The sequence below is a fragment of the Rhamphochromis sp. 'chilingali' genome (genome assembly GCF_963969265.1).
Source record: "Rhamphochromis sp. 'chilingali' genome assembly, chromosome: 2".
Classification (NCBI taxonomy): domain Eukaryota; kingdom Metazoa; phylum Chordata; class Actinopteri; order Cichliformes; family Cichlidae; genus Rhamphochromis; species Rhamphochromis sp. 'chilingali'.
In genome coordinates, this window is record NC_137930.1 from 59,721,797 (window position 1) to 59,748,555 (window position 26,759).

The window sequence follows — 26,759 nt, forward strand, 5'->3', positions numbered from 1 at the left end:
TGAAGTGCATTCCATATTATTATGATATATTACCACTGTATAGGCTAAATATGATCTTTCACACCAGTCAGTACAGGGAATTAATCTATTTCAACTCTAAATAATGACACATGCCACAGGGCCTAGGATGGGTTGTTTTCTTCTTTGCTTACAGCCTGTGTTCTTCTGTTTTGCCCTAAGGGATTGTGGGATTGAAGAAATCTGCTCTACTTTTACTGTGAATTCTAAAGGTGAATACTGTCTCTCATGAGACTACAATATGCTTGGGTAATGATTTTAAAGGATTAGATGACAGTATTTTTGCATCTTCATACAACAGCGACCTCATCCAAATTTTAGTCGTAAAATGCAATTAAAAAATGCAAGAAATTACCCCCCAAAAAATGCACGAATCATTGACATTTAAATTGGAAGCAGCCCTTTTGAAAGTAAATCAAAAGTAAGTGAATAAAAGAGTGTGCTGACAAGGGGAAGAAAATATGAAACATTTTTCCCCTAGATTCCCTGTTCTGTCAGAGGAAGAGAATGGTGTGAAGCTGGGAGAATATCAGCTTCCTATAGTGCATCTAGCTGTCAATCAAAACATTGCCACTAATTGGATGGTGCCATGCTGTAACCTTGGAAACAAAGGGTCATATCACATTCACAAATCACAGGAATGAAGGTCATGGAACAATAATAGTTTGAGCAAGAAGTATTTTTCCTGATACTTTATATCTGTCACTATGAGGTCTACTATCAAAATAGGTCCGAATTTCAGTAAGACCAAACCTAACCAGCAGTTACCTGGCAACACAAATGCTCTATGCTACTCATTTTGCTATTTTACAAGGATTTGACAAGATCTTGTAGACGCAATCCTAAAAATTAAGGGATTTAAACAGACTAGATTCCAAAATAAGCTCAAGCAATGACTGCTTTAAGCATGCACAGACACACATGCAGGTGACCTCACACTAGACACCCAATGATTGATTACTACCCTTGGGCTATCCCTCTATCTGAACTTCCTGGTTTTTAAGTCTTGCTTCCTACAGGGGTCATTGTTTTTTGTGATGTGATTAGCTAACAAGAGTGAGGTCATGATTCATGCTCTGGTCTTCCAAGGGGTTAGACCACAGAGTAGAGACAGTTTCTGAGGTGGTCTGACTGAAGGGGTGAAGGGGGCAAAAGGTGGGGTAGGGTTGGGATAGGTGGAGGAAATTTACCCATGTTTGCAAGGGTTTATGTTTAGGCTATAGGGTGGATTTTTACACGTTCCCAGTTTTATATTCTATCTGTCTTCTGATCTTATTGGTAAATTAGGAGATATAAAACAACTCATTTAACTCTTAGCAGAAGGTTATTTGTTATTTAAACTAAATAGGTTTATCCTAATCGATAGACATATGCTTAAAGTTACCGTACTTTAAACATATGTGTATACCATACCATACCAGTCCCCTTGCTTTCTAATTTCTTAATATTTGAGAAACAATTAAAGTCACTTAGCTTCTGTCTCCAAATAAACATATAGAACCCAAAGTCTATTGTCCTTCGGTCTTACTCTTTTCTGTCTGCATATCTCACCCTTGAAACCCAGTGCCTTCATGTGACCCTTTTAGCTTTCTAATCGAGTTTCTTCTTTTAACAGCCATATGGTATTGGTTTCAGTTCCGCTGCTCCAATATAATGAGCTATACCCTGTGGAAAAAAATAAAACCCTTTAGATTTATTTAACAGTCTCCTTACGAATTCTAAGAAATGACCCTGTGATTTGAAAGGTTAAAAATTTATTGCAAGCTAGCACAAACTCAGCTAACGACCATTACTGCAGATGAAAAGCAGATAAGGCGTCTCATTTTCCAAACTTTATCACTGTGTTACCCTTTCTCTACTCTCCTCCTACTTCTCTCCTGTCTGTTTATTGCTGGTTTTAGTCTTTATGGGCGTCAAAGTCAGGGAGTGTACTGTCACTGACTGTCAAAGTGTTAGAAAAATTCACAAAGAGGATCCAGTTAAAACAAAAGACATTACAGAATTTGCTAGTGGAATTCAGGTTGAATTCATCCGTTGAAGTGGTAAGGATTTAGCTGTTCAGGTTTATTCACACAAAGTATGTTTTTCCACACAGTACTCCATCTGTGTTCATGCAATGAACCGTTAGAGATTATTGTTGCATGACACAATTTGCTGTTACCAGTCTGTGACGGTGTGAAAGAGGGAGGTGTGCTGACATAGAGCAATAGGGGACTGGTACCAGTGAGTGAAATTCCATATTTGCAGCACTGGGCTGCCACTGTTATCTGTCCCATACGCAGTTATATGCACAGCAGCTCAACGGCTACAAGCTGCTTCCTGTTTCACCACCAACACCCTGCAGGTTAATGAGCACTGCCACCACTCCTAGCATATATCTCTGGCTTGTCCCATTGCCACTTCCAAATCACAGTGAGTCATTGTGCCGATCGCTCCTCATTTCCTCTCCAGTGACGGCGTGAGCTGTGTGGTAGCAGGCAGAGTGCAGGATCCAGCAGCCTTCAACGCTCATAGGCTTAATGAAGGTGAGGGTGTTTTTATGGCACATTCTGACCTGTTCAGTCAGGTGGCACATTAGGCACTCTCTGAGGGCCTTATTACAAATGTCTTTACACAAATGCTTACAGATGCACGCGCGTGCGCGCACACACACACACACACACACACACACACACACACACACACACACACACACACAGAAAACCAGTAATTACTCATACGTCTGGCAACCTTCCACCCAACACTTCATGTGCCTCTATGCTGTGCCCCCACTGAACTGCTTTATAAGTGGCTTGACTTTTATTGATACTCCTAACTGCTGAAAATTGTTTCCAATTAGACAAAATTGGTCAGTTAAAATAGTGGAAGTAACTTAGTTACTGAGTCACCCCAGCATAGATTGTGACTGTATTAGAAATGGACTCCTTGGTAATGATAAAGAGGCACCACCATTATCAGAACGTGGTGGTAATTGCTTAACTGCTCCTAATTGCTTTAAATTGTTTTTAGATACTGTAATAGAGTGATTTATGGATGCCAGCAGGCTAGCCAACACCAGTTATTGACACTCGGGTTCCCCAAAATGAATTAAAATCACACCTGAGATACACTTTTGGGAATTGGGAAGTTCACGCTTCACTGGCATACATATTCTCATCAATGAGTTCCTCTGAGACTTAATGAAAGTCGTGTAAATGCATTCCATTGTTATAATGAATAGGTGTGGAACACAAGCATTATAATGACTGTCTAAACAGAGAAGTCAGCCGTGCAGTAAAGAAGATTAGAAATAACAGCAGAGTTGATGGTGTATCGGTAATATGATCATATGGTTAAAGTTGGTCTGAATTATGTTGGCGTGTCTCTTCAAAGTTCCAGTGAAGGGAAGGGAAGGAATTCTGGTTTCTGGCATTTCTTTAAGAGGAGTCAATAAAAGGCATTGCTGATAAAAAAAAAAATTTTTTAAAAAGAAAAAAGGAGGGAGGAAAGTTGCGTGTGGTAGTTGTTAAAATCAGTGGAAGGTCTGAGGAATGAGGTGAATCCATCTCTGTTTCTGTTTCGTGCTTTTCCTCCTTTGTCTGCCCCTCTCTCATGCTCATCCTGAAGCCATCTCAAGACAAAAACAGTGATTTAAAATGACTCATTTGGGGAATGCAGAGAGCTAACAGGCTGAAAACTGAAAAGTCGCAATGCAACCTCACTTACCACACACCTTATAATAGTGTTTAGTATCATGTTTACTAAACAGGCTACACAAATACAGTAAACATAAAAAAAAATGTATTGAGTATGTAGACAGATGACTCTTCCATGGAACCTCCCTAAATTCAAGAAATATTATTTTATTGCATTCCAAATGTTTTCTCTAGGATTTTTACATCCATTTGTAGGGTATTTGTTCACTAAACCCAGGCCTACATCTGTTTACTCTGGCATGTCAAACATCGACTCTATCTTTATAGGGACCCAGTCTCAGTGTTTATGAATGTGGGCCTCAGGGGACAAGGCCCTCACTGAGTGAACTGTGATGTTTGATAAGCTGTGAGAACTCTGAAGTAAATCCAGGGCCACAGGCATTGCTGTTTCTCTATCTGCTGCTCCCTCCACCCTCTCCTTCCCCTTGGGGTTTCTGTATCTTTAATTGCCCGAAAGGAGAGATCGGAATCACATGTGGCAAGAATGGGGAAAATGAATATTAGAGAGAATGATCTAAGAAAACCGCTTTCTACAATAGCCTAACAGGAAGTAAACTTCACATGCTTCCTATCTCCACTTCCCCTTGTCTGCCTGTGCCTGATCCCATCATCTGACTCTTTTTGATAGCTTCTGTAAACTCAGTAAAACAACAGTATTTAATGAGATTACGTTTATTAAGTGAAAGCCTTGCATATTGTATGTTGCCTCTGGTTCTTATTTGATTGATTAACGTTGAGTTTACTGAATATAACAATAACACAAGGGTTTGTCAGTCTTTTAAGTTTGAAAGCTATCTGTTCATTATTATGTGTGTTAAGGTAAGCAGTACTGGGATCAGTAATTTAAACCACTCGTGTGTTTAAACCATTACTGTATGCTTGGGATTTATTTTACAAAATACGAACAGCTGATCGGGGGAGGAGAGGTCTGCCTGATAAAAAGACACAGAACACAGCTGTGCCATATCTCACAGCTGCATACGTCAAGGCTACACTCAAACTACACAGGGGACAACGTTGTTAAGTATGCTTTGTTCAAAGGCTTGCAGACCATCTGAGGCTGCACGTCAGCCTCCTGCCCTGAAGGTGTAATTTACACTATATCCTTCCAAGTCTCTCTCTGTCTTCTCCTCCTCCTTAGTGGAGTGTTGTTGTCTGATCAGACGAGTTCTCCAGATGTTTTTTTCACTAGAAAGGAATGCAAAGGCCTATCAAGATCTCAGACTTCAGCTCGACTATTTAGTCTGGATGCAATGCCAAATAAAAATGACGTCTTTAGAGTTTGGCTCAATTTCACTGAAACGACATGTTAAGGTGACAAAGAAGCATTGTTAGGGTTTTTAAAAAACCCCAAATGTAGCGACTGTTCTGTAGAATATTAAGTTCAAAGTTATTATGCAGAAATCAAGTTGGGACTTTTGTCAAAGTTGATTCTGCTGATGAATTTCCTTTGAATAACATTCATTTTTACAAGTCATTGCAAGATGACAGCCATTCATTTCCTAGGACAGTCACTCCTTTCCTAATCGGTACTTTGCACCTCTCTCCTCCACAGAAGAGATAAATGTTTGGGAGAAACTGCTGTTGATATTGGCAGCTCTAGAATTTACACTGAACTACACCATTTTTGAAGTACCTGAGCAAGTTGTGGATTCCTTTTGGTTATTTCATGCAAAAATAACCTCAGTTTACTTCTTGTTCACAGTGTAATATCGTGTAATAAAGAAAGAAAGGAAGGAATAAAGCAAATACATTACAATGGTGTACTTTGTACACATTATACATTACCCAATTTAGAAATTAAAGTAACTCATAACACTATTTTATATATTAAAGTATTTATTTTACAACATATAATGTATTTGTATAGCCATAATGTGGAACAAATTGTGCTTCAGTTCTGTCCTTATTTTGAAATATGCTCTTCTGTACTTTTTCTTTAGTAAAATACCTCTCAGTGTCTCAAATGTTCTCCCCCGTGCTCTTCTCCCAGCCGCCATACAGCCCACCTGTTTCTACTTTCAGGTCACTTCACTCCTACTGCAGAGACTGTCGCGCTGTCAACCACAAAGTTGCATGTTCCTGTTAAAAATAAACAAATAATCCCACGCTTAGACACTTGCCAATCACTAACAAATTCAGAACACAAAATAAACAGAGTGCAGACGGGAAAAAACAAACTAATTTCCTCTGTGTACTCACTTTCTGCCTCTGAAGGTATGTTTTTGCTACAGTTTTCAGTCTAATGGGCCTACTTGTTTGTGCGTTTGGAAAACGGTTTTAAATGGACTGTGGGTTTATTGTTTGTTCTACACGCTGATATTTGAAGCTGTGACTGTTTGACTCTTAGCTAGTCAGAAAAATTCATTCTTGTGGTATTTTACTGGGGTGAGTGTGCATATGTGCGTGTGGTCTATGTATTATCTGTGTTGTGAGGACCTAAATCTGTTTACTAATCAAATCACATTATGGTGATTGGACTTCAAAAAGCGAGTCTCCATAACGATGATGTGTCGTAAGTCTTTGTAATGTCGTCTAAAGTCATGGATACATAACTCTGTGTGTGTTCTTGGATTACTCATGATATAGATCCGTTTACACAGTCACACAGTGGGAACAAAGACAAGTTACAAAAAGGAAAAGAAAAACAGTTCCTTTGAAATCTAATGCAGTGAAAACGTTTCCCTGAACTTTTTAAAAATACTATTGAGTTATTCAAAGGAGCTTGCAAAGAAAAGCGTCTGGACTTCTTTAAGTTGCTTGAAGACGTTTCACCTCTCATCCGAGAAGCTTCTTCAGTTCTAAGGTCAAACATCCAGACGCTTTTCTTTGCAAGCTCCTTTGACTACGATGACCTGGATGACTGAGAACCTTCACAGACTATTGAGTTATGATAAACATCTATTAGAGTGAATGGAATATATTTCAGAGAAAATAGTTTATAGGGCCTAAGTTCATGGTCGCGGTAAAAAGAAAGTGCACCGTCTTTTAATTCTTAAGTTTTACATATTAGGACACAGTAAAGAGAAAATAAATTCTGGACTCTACCAGGTCTTATAATGTAAATACAATTTCAAATGAACAACATGATACATGGTGTTACGTGCCAAGAGATGTGGCTTTGCTTTTGTGTTCTTTTTATCTAACAGGTGTCAAGCCTCCACCTATTGGCCAGTTCAAAGTTGATTGGCATGTATCTATTGGCTGGTCTGGGCACAGTTGGCCAATCACACTCCAAGGATCACTACAAATGAGCAGCTTCCTGACCAGCTGGGGGTGGCTGGCTTCTGCTATGACAAACATTTGTGAACAGGCGTCTTTGTATTATGTGTGGTGGGAGGCTGGACAGGTAAGCTGGGGTACCCTATACACTGGTTGCAGGTTTTAAACTGTTAGACACACTAGGTTATGCGGTTGATGCCACTTATGTATGTTTTCACTGACCTTTTGTCGAGCAGCTAGGTAGGCCTTTTGTTTTGCATTTTTCTTTTAGTTAGGCCCTGGGAGCTCTCGACCTCTTTTTGTTTTATTACTTTCTTTGATTTGGTTCAACCGCCCAGTCCTCCTCCCCCACCTTTTTTCTTTTGTTAAGTTTGACTATCAAGGCAAGCAACCAATAAATCCTACCTGATCCTTAACTGTTCTGTTGTTTTCCTCCTTCATTGATTGTGGTTGTCCAGTGTTGCTGTCTCCTTCCTACCTTTGCCTCCACCATGGTGGGGGGGGGGACGTAACGCATGTTTTTTTTAAAATTTTTTTTATATATATTATTATTTAGCAAAAACTCAGCAAACATGTAGAATCAGTGTGTTAAAACACCCTTACTGCATCCATAGGCATTAAAAGGGTAAGTAACAGCCTCTTGTGCCTCAAATGCACTTGATTACCTGATGATCAGGAAATTATGGCATCTAGGGTTGTGCGACATGATCAAAGTCTCATATCCCGATATAAGACTATTCTCATCCTGATAACAATATATATCACAAAATAGTGCATCTTCTGTAAATGTCAGGCAACTCAACTTGTATGAAGTGTTTTCAGCTGGGCGTCGGGTACCTGGAGTTGAGTGTTTTGAACGATGCATGAAACTATATATTTTTAGATATAAGTTGTAACGGCCCCCATTTTCTTTGTGAGTATTTATTACATGGCGTGCTGCGTGGAAAAGACTGTTCTAAAGTTTGAGTTTAAGGTTTATTTTGAGCATCTGACGGCTTTTTCTTTTGCTTCTCATCCGTAAACTCTCTCCACACACTTTCACGTGATTCTTGCATAGGTGCTCGAAGAGGTTTGTTGTGTTTGAGTCTGTGGTGGGGACTGGTTTGCGGCATAATTTGCATGTTTTCTGGTCTGTGTCAGACATTTCATAACCAAAGTATGTCCAGGCTACAGAGGTAGCCCCTCGTTTAGGAATTTCTTTTGACTGGTCCTTTTTTGAGCTACCTAGTTCTGCCTCATCTTTACTGGCCGTGATTGTATTCTGTTCAATGCATGGTCGCCATCCAAACGATGAAAAAATATTGCCATAAACAGTGTATTTTGCGACACCACAAAACAAACGATAGCGTATAATATGAAACGATAGATGTTTTATTTTCATGATCCAATATATTTTGTCATATGATGAAAAGTAGAAGTTTTGGCAGTGTGTTCATCAACACCAACAAACCATCTTAAAGAAGTACTTGTTGCTGGTCCTCAATCTGGGAAGAATTATAGGGCCATTTCCAAACATTTTGAAGTGAGAAAGATTATTCACATGGCTGTCCTAGTAAATTCCCCCAGAAGTCAGACCGTGCAATATTCAGAGAAACTGCAAAAAAAAACTCAAGTTGCATCAGGCGTCAGTTAGATTCAACAAGTATGACTTCTCTTTCCAAGAGAGAACCTCTTCTCTCTAAAAAGAACATTCCAGCACAGCTTAGGTTTGCAAAGATGGATCTGAACAAACCGCAAGACTTTTGGAACAATGTCTTCTGGACAGACAAGGCCAAATAGGAGATGTTTAGAGAAAACCAAACACAGCACAAACACCTCATACCAGCTGTCAAGAAAATGGTGGAGGGGCGATGATTTTGGCTTATTTTGCAGCCACAAGACCTGGGCACCTTGCAGTTATCGAGTCGACCCTGAACTCATCAGTATACCATATCAAGTATTCTAGAGTCAAAAATTTGACCCAAACTGGGTCATACAACTCACAGTAATCCCAAGCATACCAGCAAATCTGCAAAAGAATGGCTGAAAAACAAAATTTTCATTTCATTTCATTTTTATTTATTTCACACTTGGTACTACAAATCAAACAAAACAACCACATCTTCTATCAACAAAACACAACAACCATGTGTGAAAAGGAGCAGGAAGAAGAAAATATTCTTATTAAACCCTGCCCCCTATCTACCATCGAACTTATATCACCGATGGGCACCAAAAATCAGGAACAAACTAATATTGACATTTCTCTCCGGTCGAATCCCAAACCAACATCACATTCATTCGCATTCTTCATACTGAGTTATCGTTTTAAACATATAACACTTTTTAAAACATTGTAGATTTATACAATTCTTTAAATTATAATGAAGTGAATTCCACAGTCTTATACCCCTAACCGTTGTGCTCATTAATCTTTGTGTAGTCCTGGCTAACTGATGTTTAAAATAAAATTTCCTTCTATTCTCTTCTCCCCTTGAACACATCAAAAATACTCTTTGTAACTTAAAAGGCAAAATATTATTTTTAGCCTTAAACATAATTAATAATGTCCGTAATTTCACTAAATCTCCTAATTTTAATAATTTTGATTCTATAAATAATTTGTTTGTATGTTCTCTATATTTAACATTATGAATTATTCGTATAACTTTCTTCTGTAATAGGTTTAAAGGTTTTATGGTATTCTCATATGTATTCCCCCAAACTCCAACACAATAGTTGATATATGAAAAAAAACAAAGAAAAATATAAAATACGCATTGTTTTATAATTTAATAAATCTCTTATACTACCCAAAATATAAATACTTTTGACCATTTTCTTTCTAATATGTTCAATATGAGATTTCCATGTCAAATTCTCATCCACTATTACACCCAAAAAACGAAATTCAGTAACTCTTTCAATCAATTCTTCCTCTATAAACATAATGACTTTATCCTCCTTTACACGATTGCCAAATATCATATATTTCGTTTTTGTCAGATTCAAAGATAATTTGTTTACATCAAACCATTTTTTTATTCTTAACATCTCAGAAGTCATAATTTCAACCAAGTCTTTCAAATTCTCTCCAGAGCAATAAAAATCAAAGTGCTATCAAACATGTGAAAAATATTCCTCACCTGAGAAGTGCTTTTTGAATGCAGCATTAACCTTAACTCCTTCTCTAGCGCTCCAATCCAATTTTGATAATAAGTCGCACCTGCACCTCATTGTTCAGGCTCTCTTGGCTTTTTGGATTTATTCTGATTGCAGTGGTTGTTATGGATGTATTGAAATAGATTCTGTATGTTGAAAATAGATTTGGTGTGTTTAGAAAACCTCTTTCTTATCCTAGTGTTTGTTGACTGTTTGATGGCTGTATTTGGCTGCCCAGTGCCTGATGATGGTGATTAGAAACACAGCATTAAGATCGCAGACCAGACTTTGGATAACAACCATAATGTTTTTTCGCTTTGTATTTTAATTCGGTCTTTCTTTAATTTGTTTCTCCTTTTTTTTTCCTTTTAGTTGGTGTAGATTCAAGATTCAAAGTGTTTATTGTCATGTGTACAGAAGAAATAGCATTTCTCTGTGCAATGAAATTCTTCCTTTGCTGTCCATACACAAATGCCAAGTTAGGTAGGGTTGAAGGAAAAAGATAAATAAGGATTAAAAATAAGACAAGATATTAAGATAAATAAGGTAAAAATGAGGATTAAAAAATAGTGAAAGATAAATAAGTACAAAAATAAGCAAATGAAGACAAGTGACTTGTCAATGTAGGGACATCTTGTTAGGAGGCTTGTTAGGTGAGGTTCTCTCCCCACACTTACACATGTGAATGGAAGAGGTTGGGACACAAGAAAATGCAGTGAGACACATCTGACAAGGACTTAGTGGCACCGTAGTTTGCCTCCCAGATAGTTGTATAGATTTATTTATTGGAGCTGATATTTTATTTAATCTATTTACTTTTTAAAATAAATAAATGTATTCTAGAATAATATCTAATATCTTTTTTTTGGTTTTAACTTGTTTATTTATTTATTTATTTGCAGCTCCAGGCTTGTTTTTAACTTATTGTCAGATAAAGAATTGAAAGTAACGTGTTACACCTGTTCCCTGCCTGTGAGCTTTTACTACCAACTGATTATGTAACAAAGTCATTAGATTAATAATTCCTGAGGTGCAATTCCTCAAGTGGCATTGTCGGTTCTCTTTCTTTTTTTACTGCCCTGGCCACATACTGAATCCTGGAGTGTACTTAGTTTTTCACACAATGTATCAGAATTTTAACTTAGCTTTTGTTTCATAATGACATGGTGTACTACATCATGTCATGAGATTTTGTTTTAATAACTTCAGAATCTGGTGTGGCCCATATTTCTCATTTTTGACTATGTTCTGATATGTGAAACCCCGAGTTAAGAGGGTGTGCTTTCTTTTTAACTACATTGCAGTGATGCAGCTACATAGAAACACCCATGATGAGTAACACACGTTTGTAATGTGATACAGCAGCCGCGATATCTCGATGGATTCCTAACATTGAAGTATCGTGAGCTATCGGAATGCTTGCCATAGTGTTTGTGTCCACCCATCCACAAATCATTGACACAGAAGTAGTAAGTAAGCCTCTTTGTATATGTAGAAGAGTAATAGACGTGAAAAGGAATGATGCAGATTACCATTCACAAACAACTTTATTTAAAGAAGCCTTAGCCTTATATGACCGTCTCTGGGGAAAAGATTGAGTCTGATGTGTTTCTGTATAGTTCAATTTTCTTAGGCTATTCAAATCCTTAAATGGCTTGTTGACATGTCTAGTTGAGATCTAATTAATGATCCTTATCCCTAATCATCAATAAGTAACAATTGTTGACAATTAACTCTGCTCCAGTTGTTTAAGAGCACCACAAGCCTGGTGGCAGTTCTTGTAATCAAGATTAGTTAATCAGTTCAGGTCTATTGGAAGTAAATCTTGGAGGCCTCCGTGTGTGTCCGAAGTAAAATAGGAGCTGCTTGTGTTGACAGGCCTGAATAACTGCCCTATTGCTGTAGATCTTCACGATTAGTGTTAGAAATTACTCACAGACTGCATTACATTCTGACAAACACTGTGTGTGTGACTGTGCACACGACCCTCTCGCCAACGAATACCACAAGTATGCAAGAAAAAGCCATTTCCTTCTCTAAAAACAAGTAAGGATTGTGAATCTAATAATGGAACTTTAATGTCACAGTTTTTAGCACATTCGCCTCATTTGACTTACCAGAGAACTTAGCCTTCAATCTTACACCAGCAGTTTCTTTTTGTGCTTTAGCAAAACCTTTAAGAAAGAATAAAAATATATAACCCACACTAAAATGTGACATATTGGCCATGTACATATCCCAAACACACACTTTTCCAATGAAAGTGTTTCCACTTTTAAAGACTGGTGATTTTGCATTCTTGTAGACACATTTATGCAAATTGTTCTTCAAATAACCACCTTTCTCCTCCATTGCCCACAATCTTCTGTTTACATTTTGGCATTAGATTCTTTTTCAGGATGATGTTCACTGTTCAATGAAGAGATCGGATGAGATGGCTGCAGCTTTCCACCTCATCCAGATTGAACATCTGATGCCCCATTAAGAAGCATCAATTAGAGGTAAAACCTTTATACACAACTTCTTATCCTGTAGACTTAAGTGGACATTCTATAAGCTAGAATATGCTAGCTCCAGCTTGTATAAAGTGCTCTACTCATAATATTAATTGGAACAATGTATAACGCTCTGGGGTGTTTTTTTTTTTTTTTTTTTTTTTTTTTTTTAAATAACTCAGCCAGTTTTTAGGAAACTTTCCCACAATTTGTTAAACTGTCCACTAAAATCATGTTCTGGTACTGAAATCACCGTCAGCATCCCTCAGATTTTAAATTGTTTGAACATTGTTTAAAATCCCACAAAGGGTCTCGAGTTACTTAACATATGTGCTTCTGTTGCTAATAGGTTAAGCTGCCAATCGTGCACCACAACGTCTCCAATTTGAATCTGAGCAGGTATTATTGTTGTCTCTCTCCTGCAATTTGAGCAATTTCTATACTATGTTTAAATAACAGGATATAATGGTCCAGTACGTGATAAATAAATAAACAAACATTTGGGTGTTTTTGGAGACAAATATATGTGCTTTGAGTTTGTGAAATGTAGTAATGTAAAGCGCTTTGGGTGCCTTGAAAAGCGCTATATAAATCCAATCCATTATTATTATTATTATTAATGTATTCCAGTATGAGGCTAAACTCTTATGTCACTCAACCCAAATCCCAGGGAAAATCCCAAGGAAATCAATCAATTTGTGCAAGTATTTTACTCGATTCCTCACACACGCAGGCACACACAGTTGTTTCAGTCACTTCACACATGAACTTACATTAATTTCCCAATCATTTACCCCAACCATACCATATCGTCTAACCACATACTATCATCTCATCATATAACATATGTTCCAAACATTATCCTGACCTAAAAAACAAAAACAGGTTTACATTACAAGTATACACACACACACACTTTTGACAAAGCTCTCTGGAGAATGGGCAGGGATCAAATGAACATTGGACAGTGTGCAACCTTATGTCGTCAGTACAAGTCATCACTAACTGCTTTCCGCTTGTGTATGTGTATTTGCGTGAGTGTGCGCAAGAGAACGATATCCTGAGGAAGATCACACCCTGACACTAGACCTCCCAACAGTGCGGGCGGATACTCTTTTCACCTGTTGACCTTTAACCTAATCCTCTTGGGTAACTGGGACCCAGTCGAATTTGTTGAAGATACATACCCACCACTGGAAAAGTGATATGATCATCACAACCAAAAATCAATAACAAGCATTTTCATCTAAGTTTATGGGTGGGATATCCTGCAACTCTTTTTTCTTGGTCCAACATTACAGCTCTGTTCTTGAATAAATTCATTTTTTGTGCATGTTTGGCTCTAACCCTTCCACAACTCACAAGAAGTGCAGATTTGGATTGACTCACGTCTGTGTGTACATGAATAGAGAGTGCCAAAGAAATCCATGTTTACTTCAAAATCAACTCCTCCATTCGTTGCACAGTCTTTTGTGACACACAGCCAAAATCTGCTGCCTGAACCAACATTCAGCTCTTGGTTCTTTCTGCTTGTTAGTAGATCAGGGAAACCCAGAGTACACACAAGTTTACAAAAATGAGCCGCATAGACTTTGACTGGACACAAATGGCTATATATATCAAAACACGAACAGTTTAACCATTTCCCCAGGGGATTACAACATATTTTCGTGATTAAATCGATGTGAGTTACTCCAATTTACTTGAAAACAATGTAAAATTAAATAATTAAACACAGGTAATCATCTATAAACTGGAATGTCATTGGTTTGATCCCCACCTCCTACTGTACAGCTTGTAGGTGGAAGTGCACTTAGCAAGATACTGAAATCAGGCTTGCCCCCAATGTATTCACTGGTGTGACAGATAAATTGATGCATGCTTAAAGAAAAAACGGGTGAGGGCATTATTGTAGAGTGAAGCACTGAGTGGTCAATAAGAGGAGAAAAGCACCACAGAAAAATGTGAGGCAGTCCTCAGTGGTTAGGTCAGTCCAATGAGCTGACTGCAATAATATTTTCAGCCATAGTTTTGCCACTAATAATTATAAAATACCACATGATCACTAACATGTTTTGCAGTAACACGAGCTGTGACTGGTGAGTCTATTCATGGTTATGAATGCTTTTCAGATCAGTTTTAAGCTGTTTTGATCATGCTATTAGCCGAAATACATAACCGTTAATAAGGCCCATCGTAACTCTAATAGTCGGAGCACTTTCGGAGGGATGAAACTGAAGCTGTGGAGCGTCCAAAAGAACGGCGGTACAGATGCTGAGGGCCCCTCCCCTCCAGCAGCAGCAGCAGCAGCAGCACAACTGGGAGTTTGCCGTCTGTCTTTCCCGGGGCGTACTGCCACAGACTACCCAGCCATCCAAAATACACACACGCAGTGCACGAAGAGTTCAAGAGCGCTTTTCAGTTTAACTAACGTTACAGGGAGTGGAAATATCTGCAGGAAGACCTCATTTTATCCATCCACTTTCCTTTTGGTCGGGTTGAAGTTGTGCCAAGTGTCATACTTTTGGTCGTTTTTTTGTGTGTGTGTTTGCAACGGACAACTTTCTGAGACACTGCTATTCATGTGGTGCACTTGCACGCGAGAAGAGACGAAGTCAGCGAGCGAGCAGGTGAGGAACACGCCATAATAATAACGAGGGTAATAATCTACACCAAGTTATAACCGTGTGTCAGGTGGACCACAGTAGAGTTTAAATTAATAAATTAATACTGCAGAGTTTTAAAGGGGGTTTAACGCTTTATGTGTATCTGTACATTTTATTAAGCTGGATTTACAAACTTAAACGTATTAATCAATATTTAAGTTTCTTTATTGTTTTCTTTTTCTTGATAGATCGTTTAAAGTACAGAGACTGTATATGGATATATGAGAAGTTGGTAAGAGGGAGAATTTTTGTCTTTGCACAGTGTTTGGGGAGGGGGTGGGAATTCTAAATGCCCCCAAACTGAATGTGACTATATGGACTTAAGCCAAGTACATGTCTACTGTCTGAATTAATCATACATACAGTAAAATGTTGACGTGGACACATTTACCTCATTGAGGTCATTTATTTGTGTTTGTGCATGTTAGTGGTTTACAGTCCAGCAGAAAAGAAAACAAGTAGTGATGTAGTTCTTTCTCACTGGTCCACTCTCCCCATATATTTTTTTAAAGGTTTACCTAACTTTGGACTGGGATCTGGTGGTTCTGAGAGAGGTAAACAAGGGAGGGAGGGAGGGGAGTTTGTACTTGTGTGGATGCATTGATTTCTCTGGCAGTGTTTCAGGGGTTTCGATCAGCATGACTGAGGTAAATAAATGACTTCTGCCTTGGGCGACAGAAAGACAAGACAGAAAATCTTGTCTGATTTTCTCCTTTAAACAGCGTCCAAACATTGCGTCATTGAGATGCTGTCAGGCATACCTAATACATACACACTGCAGTATACACACACATCCCCATGTTTACTTGGCCGGGAATGGGGAAGGCTCAAGACTGCTGTGGCTGTGATAGGAACCTTCCATGTGAAAAAATAAGTTACTATGTTGGACTGATTAAAGGGGTGTATTCCATTGTTTGCTATGCCAATCAATGCCCTTCCCATGCCGTGCTACAGTTGTGCCTCCTGTGTGCACTAATTCATTCCAGTTCTATGTGGCATGTCTGGACCAATCCAACATTTCTCTAAAACAACCACAGCATCAATAGTGAGCTGTGTTTTAAATGGCCTACAGCAACACTTCTGAGCTCTGTCAGAAGTCAGTGCAGTCTCATGCTGAGGCTTTTTCCTGGACAGTGATGAAAACTAAAACCTTAAAGGGGTCTTTTGCAAAACTCAACAGGTTTCAGGTGGAAAGTGTTATTAAAACATACTTGTATGCTGCACACTAGCCTAATATGGTTATGTTTGCAAAATCCCTCAGTGCTGACAGACAAAGCAACTGAGAAGACACATTTACTGCAGTGATGTTAGTATGTTTAGAGTGTCTACAACAGCTAGGTGCCAGTGACTTGCAGACAGACTGACTGGCTCGGTTTGGCTGTTTTTCTGTGGCCTCTCTGTGTCCCCACTCTGTAAATGAACTGTGCTTAGGCTCATATGGAGATAAACTGCATAACAGAGTCTTTCCAGCACTTACAAAGAACAATACAGTTGCTTCTCAAGTGTGTAGATGACAGTTTGGTCTTGAGAAGAGTTGTTGCGTAGCCTAGATGGGTGTACCCCTATATCCTCAGGCCATGAGGATACAAGTGGGTGCACTTACAAATGTCAGTCACTGTTTTCATGCCCTATATTGCTCCCATCTGCCTCCCTCAGGATGGTATTAGCTTACACGCACACATTTGTTCATACATGCAGGCACTCATACAGATTCTGAGTGGCTTTCCGGCGTCATGACCTGTTCTGTGTGAGTAGAGTTACTGGTTTTGTTGTCAATTATCGGCAAAACTACCTGCATGTTTATCTTCATCCAACCGTCTCAGTTACATGGTCTGTTCTCTCTTTTACATATTCCCTGGCTTTGTTTTCAGCTCATGTTTTTTAATTGCCATTTTCTCTGTTGACGAGTTAAACCATAGATCAAGTATCACTCCTTGCTGCTTCCTCCCAGCTTTCCATTAACCCTTGTGTGTGACAGGAGACCTGAGCTGGCTCTGTGACAACTGCATGTGGTTGTGAGGAGCTGTGAACCTTGTCTTCTATTGTTGAAGACCAACAGTAAACATAAAGTGAGTCTTTAATAACAGGTGCTGGGGCATATTATTTGGCTTTGGTGTATTTGGTTTCCATACCAGCAGCCTCCAGGAGTGTTCCCTTTCCAGTGTTTTGAGATACAGACAAAATGTAGACAGACAGGACCTCAGGGTTGGAATTTAATCCATCTTCTTTGGTATTCCCCACAGACGTACTCTTCACTTCCAGAACGGAAGAAATTCAACTGGAATGTCCTCTTGTCTAGGCATTTCCATTCACAGATTTCATGCATATTGGTTTAGAGCAAAGTGTAATTGTGGGTTTATATTGTTTAAATTAAGACCTGAGTCATTTACTCTGGGAAATCCTCACTTAAATCCATTGACCAGGGCAGTAGAATCAACTGTCTGGAGTCCATAGAGTCTAATTTTGTATAGTTATGAGAGAGATTTGGTAATCAAACATTTTAGAAGTTATATGATATAATTAAAGGTAACAGATTCAGGAAATCCAGGCTGTCCGACTAGTAAGGGATCAACCCTATTCTGTTGCATGGAGAAATATTTGGCATCTTTACCAAGCATGGTTTGCACTGTGTATTCCTTCATTATTTGGGACTAATTTACTGCAGTGTTTTCAACTTCAAAGCCCATCTCTGTCTCCATCGCCATGTTTTGGATGATTAAATGTTGCGTGTAAGGGGATATTTTGGCAATTTATTTTGCATTCAATTTCTGGAGCGATATCTAATTTCCCAGGAGATGCACATGCTGCGCTGTTAGATATTATGTTTCAGTCAGATAATGTGGGATCACGTTAGTGATTAAAATGCTAAATGAATCACAGTTTGTGGCCTTGATGTCTACTTAATAAAATGAGTAAACAAATTACACAAAAAACTTGCACATTTATACTATGAAAGTTCCCCAAAAGCTTTAATTTATAAGCATGTATTGTAGCTTGTGGGGGGGCTGGGGGGGTGGGGGGTGGGGGTGGGGGGTGGGGGGGGGGCTTGATCTGTATCCAGAATAATACCTCAGGGATCACATGTTTCATATTTACATTTTTTGAACCAGCAGTTAATTCCTAGCATACTTTAAAGCCGCTGATTATGAGCCTTTATATCAGTCTTATTGACCGCTTTGCTACTGTTATTTTAATGTGGTCATAAAGTCTAACATAAAAATAAAAGACATGACATGTTTAAAACACAAAAAGTAAGGTTGATTCCTGTCTTTATGGAACAGTGACGTGTTTCCTTAATTACTTCCATCTATACCTGGAGTTATAGTTTGTAAACCCACTTTAAAATGTAATGTTTCTTCCATATTCTTTGTAGTTTGTATTTTTAGCATTTTTCCTGTGAGACATTAGCTCACACACAGAGAGTTGCATGCTTGCTTAAATACAAGGCTAAAGAAAAGATGATTGACTCTTGCCAAGAAAAACAATTAATGTCTTGAGAACTAGAAACAATTACCTATGTTGTTCTGCTAGGTCAGTGCCTGTGGTCAGGGAATAAAGACAAATAGCTGTGCTAATGCACTCCGTCCTGTGGAGATGGAGGAGTTAGATAATAGTGTACTCTACAGGGCACCTGGGTGTTGCTAAATGCCTCATTAGGGGTGGTCTTGGTGCAAGCATGCCCATAGCCAGAGCACTTCTTCACCATCTGCTCTTTTCTCATGACTGCTGGCAACTTCTGTTGTGTATTCACTTGAGCTAGTTTCTCTTTACGATTCTTGTACAGCGTGTCGGCTACTAGATTCACTGATAATACTAACTGAGTAGATGTTTTATGGCATGCAAAGACTGTATTGTTTAAACCGAAACAGAAGAGTCAGTATATTTAAAGGTGCTTTGTGTTGGTGAGAGATCAGAAGCCAGGAGCCCTTGGCTGCTAGCTTTAAATCTGTCACCATCTCTATCAGGATTGTTTCTCCTGACACCCTGCACTGTGTGCCGGCCATGCTGCCAAAGACAACAAGGACTCTAGTCACCAGGAAATAGGGGTGTTAGCTTAACTTACATGGCACAAGAAGTTGGTTTCCCCCATTATTCACATCTCTTGTGCACTTTTTCCCTTATTTCTCTTTTCATTTCCGTTATTGACACATTCAAAGTACTGACTCACTGGTACTCTGGTATTCCTCTTCCAGTGTGTGTCATCTATTACTCAAGAATTTTTTTTTTTTTGTTTTTCTTCCAAGACTTGTACTTTTCTTTTCCTGGGGGTCATTCTTCTAGCGGGGTGTTGCACATGTCTGTGCTGCAGATAGATGTGGGCACTCAAGCTGTGAAAAGAGATGCATTACTGAAGTGCTTATCACTTGAGTGAAATTGTGTCACTGCTCTCCTGAAAATACTGTAGGGAGGATAAGCTTCACCATCAGCACTATCAGTATCGCTCACAAAGTGCAAAGACTACAGGGATTTTAGCCTCCTAACTTTCTCACTCTCTTTGCTGATTGCCCATCCTTCACGCAGAGCTCTATATCTGTATTTCTAACCCTGAAGGTGTGAACACGTCTCAATTTGTCATCCTAAATAAACACCAGTCTGTTTATCAGAGTCTAATCCTCTTCGTTTTAAAGCTATGGGGCACTTGGAAGGGTGCCGCTCACCCCTGTTTCTGCACAAAGAGCTACAGTTTTAAACATCAGATGACTGAAGAAAGAAATCAAATAAACTTAAGTGAGTTGTAGTCGAACACCTAATATCTGTTTCACATTTTACCTTGCAGTACAAATCAATGGGCAAAGACCCGGGTCAGTATATTTACTCAGGATATCACCTTTTTTTTTTAAGGTGCTGCTTACACATTATCAAATGGCTATTCTCTATATGTGGTGGACTTCTAAGGAGCATACATGCTGTCAATATTAGAGATATAGGAGTGTGAATGTCATATCTAATCTAGCTTTAGCTTGACATTGTTTATGTTGTCACTTGACAGGTTGATGTGTGCTTTCTGAAACTGGGTGGAAGGAAAGTAATGATGGTGGCAAAAGGTCTTAAGGGGAGGCATTCTTTCAATGCATTCATTAATTTCTCCATCAATAGTCTGGTTAATTAGTATCCTAATGGCTGTGGGATTTGCAGGAATGCAGGTTAAAGACAGGGACGGTACTCAGTCTGTACTTAGAAGATGCAATGAATGCATCAACGGTGTAATAAAGGGCACAGATTTCATGAAGCTGCAATGTGTGTAAAAAAAACATTTTGCATGATTCTGCACCCTGTTTGAGGTGAAGTTAATCTGAATATTATCTTGTATTGTATGAATTGTGCTGACAAGCAACTTTAATTTTAAGAAGGAAAATTAGTATCAGGGTTCAGTGACAAAGCTTTATATACTAGTTCCACTGCGTCACTTTTTAGGTGTCCAAGTACCACTGAAAAAAATATAAATTTATTAAAACACAGATTTTCAGAATATAACAAGTAAGTAGTTATTTTTTAGTTCTTGTCTTTTTTCCTTCTTACTTCTTTTTTTTTTTTTTTTTTTTTTTTAAACTTGTAACAGTCTGTGCTCCTGCTACTTATTCTAAACCACACATTTATTTAAAAGCACAGCTTTTCAATCCTAGTCAGACAGCTAACTTTTCAGAATGTGAACTAATGTCTGGGCATTTTTAATTGATTGTGACGTCCTAAACAGGGCATGGCCCATTTTTTACATGGTATAAAGGAGGAAGTGACAGGGTCATCAACCAATCCTTAAGCTACTGGCAAGTATCCTTAAGGCAAAGAATTAAGTTGAGTTATCCATGTGAAAAGGATATGGGAGGAGAGAGAAAAGCGGAGACGTGCCTGATGAAAAGTAGTAGAATGCAACTGTTTTGTTAGTCTGACCTTTGTTTGGGGCAAACAGATTTAAAGGCGAAACAAAAGGAGAGCCGGTGACAAGCAACAGCTGATGTAGGATGGGCAAAGGAAGGGGACATGCCTGTAGGGCTCCATGGCGAAACAGCCACAGAAGTTTGTGTATATTCCCCCTCTCTGGAGTTAGATGAGACTGCTTGCATCCTCATACACTTATGATTGCTCCTCCCTAGCTTGACTCTTTACACTGGTCTCCCTCCAAGGTTGCAGAAAAGCACAAAGTGAAAACACTACAAGATGACTCCACACAGTATGAAGAAAGAGGACTCTAGCAATCAGACCTGGAATGAGGTTGGGGCTATGTTCTGCTTGTCTGGCAGTAATTATGGAGGCAAAGGGAAGAAGTTTATGGCTCTATTCCATCCGGAGGTCACACTGTTTGGACTGATTTTGTTGGCCATCCTCCCTGTTGGAGCAAGCATCAAACAGAGTGTCCCCAGGGTCAAACTCAGCCATAGAGGTAAGAACTAAATATTGCTGATGTTTGTTTTAATTCAAACAATATTGCTGTTTGACATAGGATTTTATCTTTTCATTTTTTTCTTTCTTGTCATACATCTTTCCATCTTTCAGTGTGCATCTTTTTTTTCTTACTTGAATGTGACTTGTGCAACAGGCAGAGGAAATGGTAAGAGGAGAATTTAGTGAAGTTTATGGAGATGATCTGTAGCACATAAACATGAAGCAAAGTGAAAGGTTTCTCACTTACTGATCCATCAGTCTGCTGTGTGGATATCATCTGACCGTATAAATGTGCTCTGTGTCCATGTATGTGGCTTTGCATAAACCAAGTGTGTTTGCTTTGTGCCACCAAAAGTTAGGAAGTTATATTTTTGCATTCCTCAAACCTGAGTGCAAACTTTACTTCAAAGTCGTCATCCCTAATGCTGTGTATCAGCTACAAGGAACCACACATATTAACTTAACTTTTGTTCCATAAAATTGAATCCCCACTGTGACCTGAAAGTGAACTCACTCTGACTTCAACCTCTAAAAGCTTTTGGTCTTTTGGTCAAGGCTTCTAAAACCAACTATGCCTGGAAATAGATACATATGCATGTCCTACTGTATGTGTCCAACAAAAACATATGCAAGTAGCTGCAGGAATAAAGATTACTGTGGACACTGTTTTTTCAGCAGTTAGCCTAGTATTTAGCTCTACGGTTTGTCTTATTTTATGTTTCTTCCAAGCCAGTAAAGTAAAGTACTTTATCATGTCATGTAGTCTGATTGCCTTTAATTTGGCTACATGCTACTTTAATCTTCACTAAAGTGAATGGCTATTTGACAGCAATATCCATATTTGGTTCTCTCAGTGAGAATCACTGAGGCAAAGACAAATCTGTCAAAAATAACAAAAGCTTAACCAAGTGCATGCATCCTGCTCCTCTTGTCATCATTTCATTAGTGGACACTGTTCAAAAGCAACACCACCCAGCAGTGAATTCACTTCCAGCATAGCATCAGCTTTACGTAAGCCCAAATACAGATTCAATGACTAAAGGGTGAAATTATAAAAAGTAAAAATCCCTCATTGAGGGAGTACCTCTAAACAAACTGCTTTAAAATAAAAACCCAAGAACTTTAGTTTTCATCTAGTGAACATGTAGCATTAGCTTCTAATCAATATGTCTGTCTGACCTAAAATATAATAGTGTCTGCCATGCTCCTCTGAATATTCTGAAACCAGAGGCATCCTACATTGCATATTTATTCCTGAGACTGTAATTGTTTCACCATAATCAGGTTTTGGTGGAGCTACAAGTGAAAACAGAAATGACCAGATGGATCATTCAATAAATGAACGTGTTACCCTGGTAGCTACAAAGTCTTTGATTACAAATGGGAATTGAGCAGGATAATTGTCTGGATAAATCATAGCAAGCATATGGGTGTGATGTGACCTGCATCCTGCACACCCCTATCCTTCACCATATGAGGTATTTTTAGCAGTGACAATGTGTCTGATGCAGTTGACCTCCTGCCATGTGCTACATGTGAGAAAGGGCAGATTCAGGCATTGCTTACAGCTCTGAAGAGGTCTCTAAGTCTAAAGCTTGATCAAGTCTTACTCCAATAACTGCGTGCATGAAAGCAACATTGAGTTCCAATAACAAAGCTAATCAAGAGGTTTTCATGTTGTTTAGGGCTCTCCTCTTTGAAGAAATGTGTGGAGACTATGCTAAGCTTCAATAGGCTCATAGTGCTGTGTGTTTACAGAACAGATTACTGCACACCACACCAAGGGCTAGCAGGCCTAATCTCTTTGTGAGTTTTGTCTGTTTGGGGCATGATATGTGTGTAGGAGGGAGATACATCAGCACATGGGGGTTCAGTGTAAAGGGGAGGTATTAAGGGAGATTGTGTGGTGAGGAGGGGTCCCAAAAGTTCAAATATTGAAGGTTGGTAACCTCTCCAATCATTCTCACCAAGAGGGTAATCACAGTGTCAATCCTTTCAGAGTGACTCCCACAGGACTCCTCTGCACCGAGCCAGTGTTTACTCAAGGCATGTGGCAAGTGTGGTGCGCTGAAAAGAGCCTCGTGATAGAAGAGAGTTCCTCTAATGGAGATCAAAGACACGATCCTGAGCTAAAAATGTCGAACATATTCAGCTTTCAGAAACCTATGGACCTTACAAGCTGCGAGTCCAGGTCTAAAGCAAGCAAACTGTATATATAATTTCATATAAAAACAGTACGTGTTCTGCATAAAAATGTACAAGTGAATAGCAAAATCGTACTATTGTGTAATGGATGAACAACAGGTATTCCTGTCTAAAAGTCTACTTACTGAGATACTATGCTATCTAAATTGAAAAAAAAAATCGTATTTATGAGCATGTGTAGCTAAACAGGATTATGCAACTTTAAGTCGAGACTTTTTTCATCTCAGTGACTGTCTTTGGGATTATACTGGTTTTAAACTGCTGAGAATAAATTGCGCCCCACAGTGTAGTCCTACCAAAATATGTTTTTTCACTTTAGTTTAATTTGACTCACAATACTGCATTTTACATGGCAGTGGGGATATTTGTTAATGTGTTTGTCTGTGTCTTTCTCATACTGGGACAGAACTGCTGAAGGTGGGCAGTGTATCTCTGTTTTTGAGCCCCTCCAATGGCCTTCATTCGCAGTCGCTGTTGTTGGATGAAGAGAGGGGTCGTCTTCTGTTGGGAGCCAGGGACCACATCTACTTGCTTGACCCTGACAATCTGGCTGAATCCCCTACAAAGGTATGCTATATATATGCATGTGTAAAATCAATATAGCATAAAGAATAATCCAGGTTCAGGCGTAAAAAGACAAGACACTGTACTAAGTAAAGAGCAGTGCTTATTTTTGCATTTGTTCATGTCATTTGTTATAATGTAGACATTTTTTCAGGTACACGTCAATATATTTACAGGAGTGTAAAGTAGAGCCAGAATGATATATCAGGAGGGTCAATATATTTATAGATATTAGCTGTTTGCTGATATAGCTGTATTAGCATTTATAATGGACAATAAATGAAAATTATAAAAATAAAGAAGAAACCAGGTGCACAACCTTATGAGTGTTGATGTTTTTCCACCAGAAGGCACTCTCCAACTTCCTGTTTGAAATGCCACAAACAAACAACAAAACAAGCTGAGTTGGGTAGAGTATAAATGAGTAAAATATCGAGGACCACTTGTAAAACTAAAACAAGAATACCTCAGTATTGGTTTAAAAACCTTATATTACTTGAAGAAATTTAAGTTTAAAGCTTTCACACACGTTAACTGACCTGTTAGTTAATGTGAACAATGCATTATGGAACATTTAGCTGCTACCTGTTTGGCAATTAAGTAGGGCGATAAGAATCGTTTTTTCCATTAGAATTTTCCTGAAATGCACTCAGCTATGTATTGTTTTAGGGAAACACTGATCTTTCAGTCAATAGCAGTCTGAAGTTATCTGTCTAGTAAGGTCAGGGTCATCAACTTAGAGAGTCCTTGCCCCCACCCACACGCATGGAGCACACACACAATTACATACATCAGGTATGTACACGTTTGATGGAGTGTGCATGCTCAGACTTTACACAAACACACAAATGCATTTGGATGGATGCCATATGTTAACATTTGTAGATGTTAGTGTGTTTATGCAGCTGAGGTTGATCCACTGGTGGGAAGACGGTGTGTTTATTTGATCTTTATCTGGTTGTTTTAACTCTTAGTCTTGCTCTTAAAGTGTTGCATTTCTGTTGCCTTTAGGGGTCATTGATATAGATGCCAGAGAGATATGAACAGAAAGTCTGACCCTCTGAGCCCTGTGAGATCAGCCTTGACAGTGAATGTGATCTTCCCCTGCAAACTCAGTGTTTATCAATTACTGAACACGCATACCTGGACTGGGACTAAAAGCCCCTGAAAGTCAAGGCTTTATGATGCTCACAAGCATTCCAGGTGTTTTTACCTTTTATTATAAAGAAGTCCACATAATTTAAGTCTTTAAATAACTATATATGCTAAAGTAAATTACCGTACTCATTTTTACTAGGTGAAACAAGGTCAGCGATCACATGAAACTCTATCCAAAACTAATTAAAACACTAACACAGGCACACTGTTCTCGCTCAGCACATCGTATTGTAACGCTGCTTTTCTGTATGATAATTCATCCATGAATAAGTTTGGGGATAGCACTCCATGGTAGGATTTAGTGGAGGTAACACACTAAGCACATAAGCCTGTTATAACACATGTATGAGTATGGTGGCATACATTAAAGGGAGGCTGGATGTTATACCTCAGCTAATCTCTTACCACAACACCTACAGGTGTTTAAATACTGTAAAAATGCCATTTGTTATTTAGATATGGATAGAGATGAAAGGGAAAACATTGTGTAGTTATTATTCGTTTCATTTTACGTTTAGCATATTTCGGTGTAAAAATAGAATGAAATAAAATACTATTTAAAGCAAAGGAAAAAAAGTTTGAGCGTTCAGGGGCCTGCTCTTGTTTTTAACTTTTTAACTTAAATGATTCATTAAAAAAGAATCAGGTTAAAGGATCTAAAAGAAATCCAGAAAATCTTGTATCCTACTCTATATTCTCAAAAGTAACAGCTATTCATGGAATGTTTGTCACAACTAAAAATTTTAATCTTTAGAACTTAAATATTTTAGCATAGCATGCAAACTATAAAGAACTGCAACAGGTCTTCTGTAAATTGAAGCTGAATGCTCACATTCTGGTTATATTGTAAGAAGTGAAATATTTCTGATTTATCGGTTATTAGATTCACTGGCCTGCTCTGAAGGAAAACGTGGAAATGTGCAAACTGGCTGGCAAAAATGAAAATGTAAGTGTTTCTAAAGAAATCTATAGAGTTTAAGTTTCTGTGATTACTAAATGTATGTGTTCAATCAGTCCTTCCAGTGTACCTCATACATGTTCTTTTTCTGTCCCTGCTTGTTCCAGCTGGAATGTGCAAATTTTATCAGGGTCCTTCACAATTACAACCGAACACATGTCTATGCCTGTGGGACAGGGGCCTTCCACCCCACTTGTGCATTCATTGAAATCACTGGCCACAAAAAGGTAAAGTGGGCATGAGTGGATCTTAACAG

The 26,759-nt window shown here is 38.6% G+C and overlaps 1 protein-coding gene across 3 annotated transcripts in view; it reads left to right on the plus strand.

The window, feature by feature from the left end:
* Positions 1 to 14,895: 14,895 nt before the first annotated feature.
* Positions 14,896 to 26,759, plus strand: part of sema3d (sema domain, immunoglobulin domain (Ig), short basic domain, secreted, (semaphorin) 3D) — a 31,169-nt gene continuing 19,305 nt past the window's right edge. Inside the window, exons 1-6 of one of the 3 annotated variants that reach the window (XM_080870197.1) lie at positions 14,896 to 15,201; positions 15,426 to 15,469; positions 21,360 to 21,616; positions 24,230 to 24,390; positions 26,429 to 26,491; positions 26,611 to 26,730. In XM_080870197.1, the coding sequence (XP_080726323.1) occupies positions 21,394 to 21,616; positions 24,230 to 24,390; positions 26,429 to 26,491; positions 26,611 to 26,730 (567 nt within the window). In that variant the 5' untranslated portion in view covers positions 14,896 to 15,201; positions 15,426 to 15,469; positions 21,360 to 21,393. Of the gene's footprint in view, positions 15,202 to 15,425; positions 15,470 to 17,215; positions 17,307 to 21,359; positions 21,617 to 24,229; positions 24,391 to 26,428; positions 26,492 to 26,610; positions 26,731 to 26,759 lie in introns of those variants that run through there. The other 2 variants (XM_080870196.1, XM_080870198.1) reach the window with 2 other exon arrangements.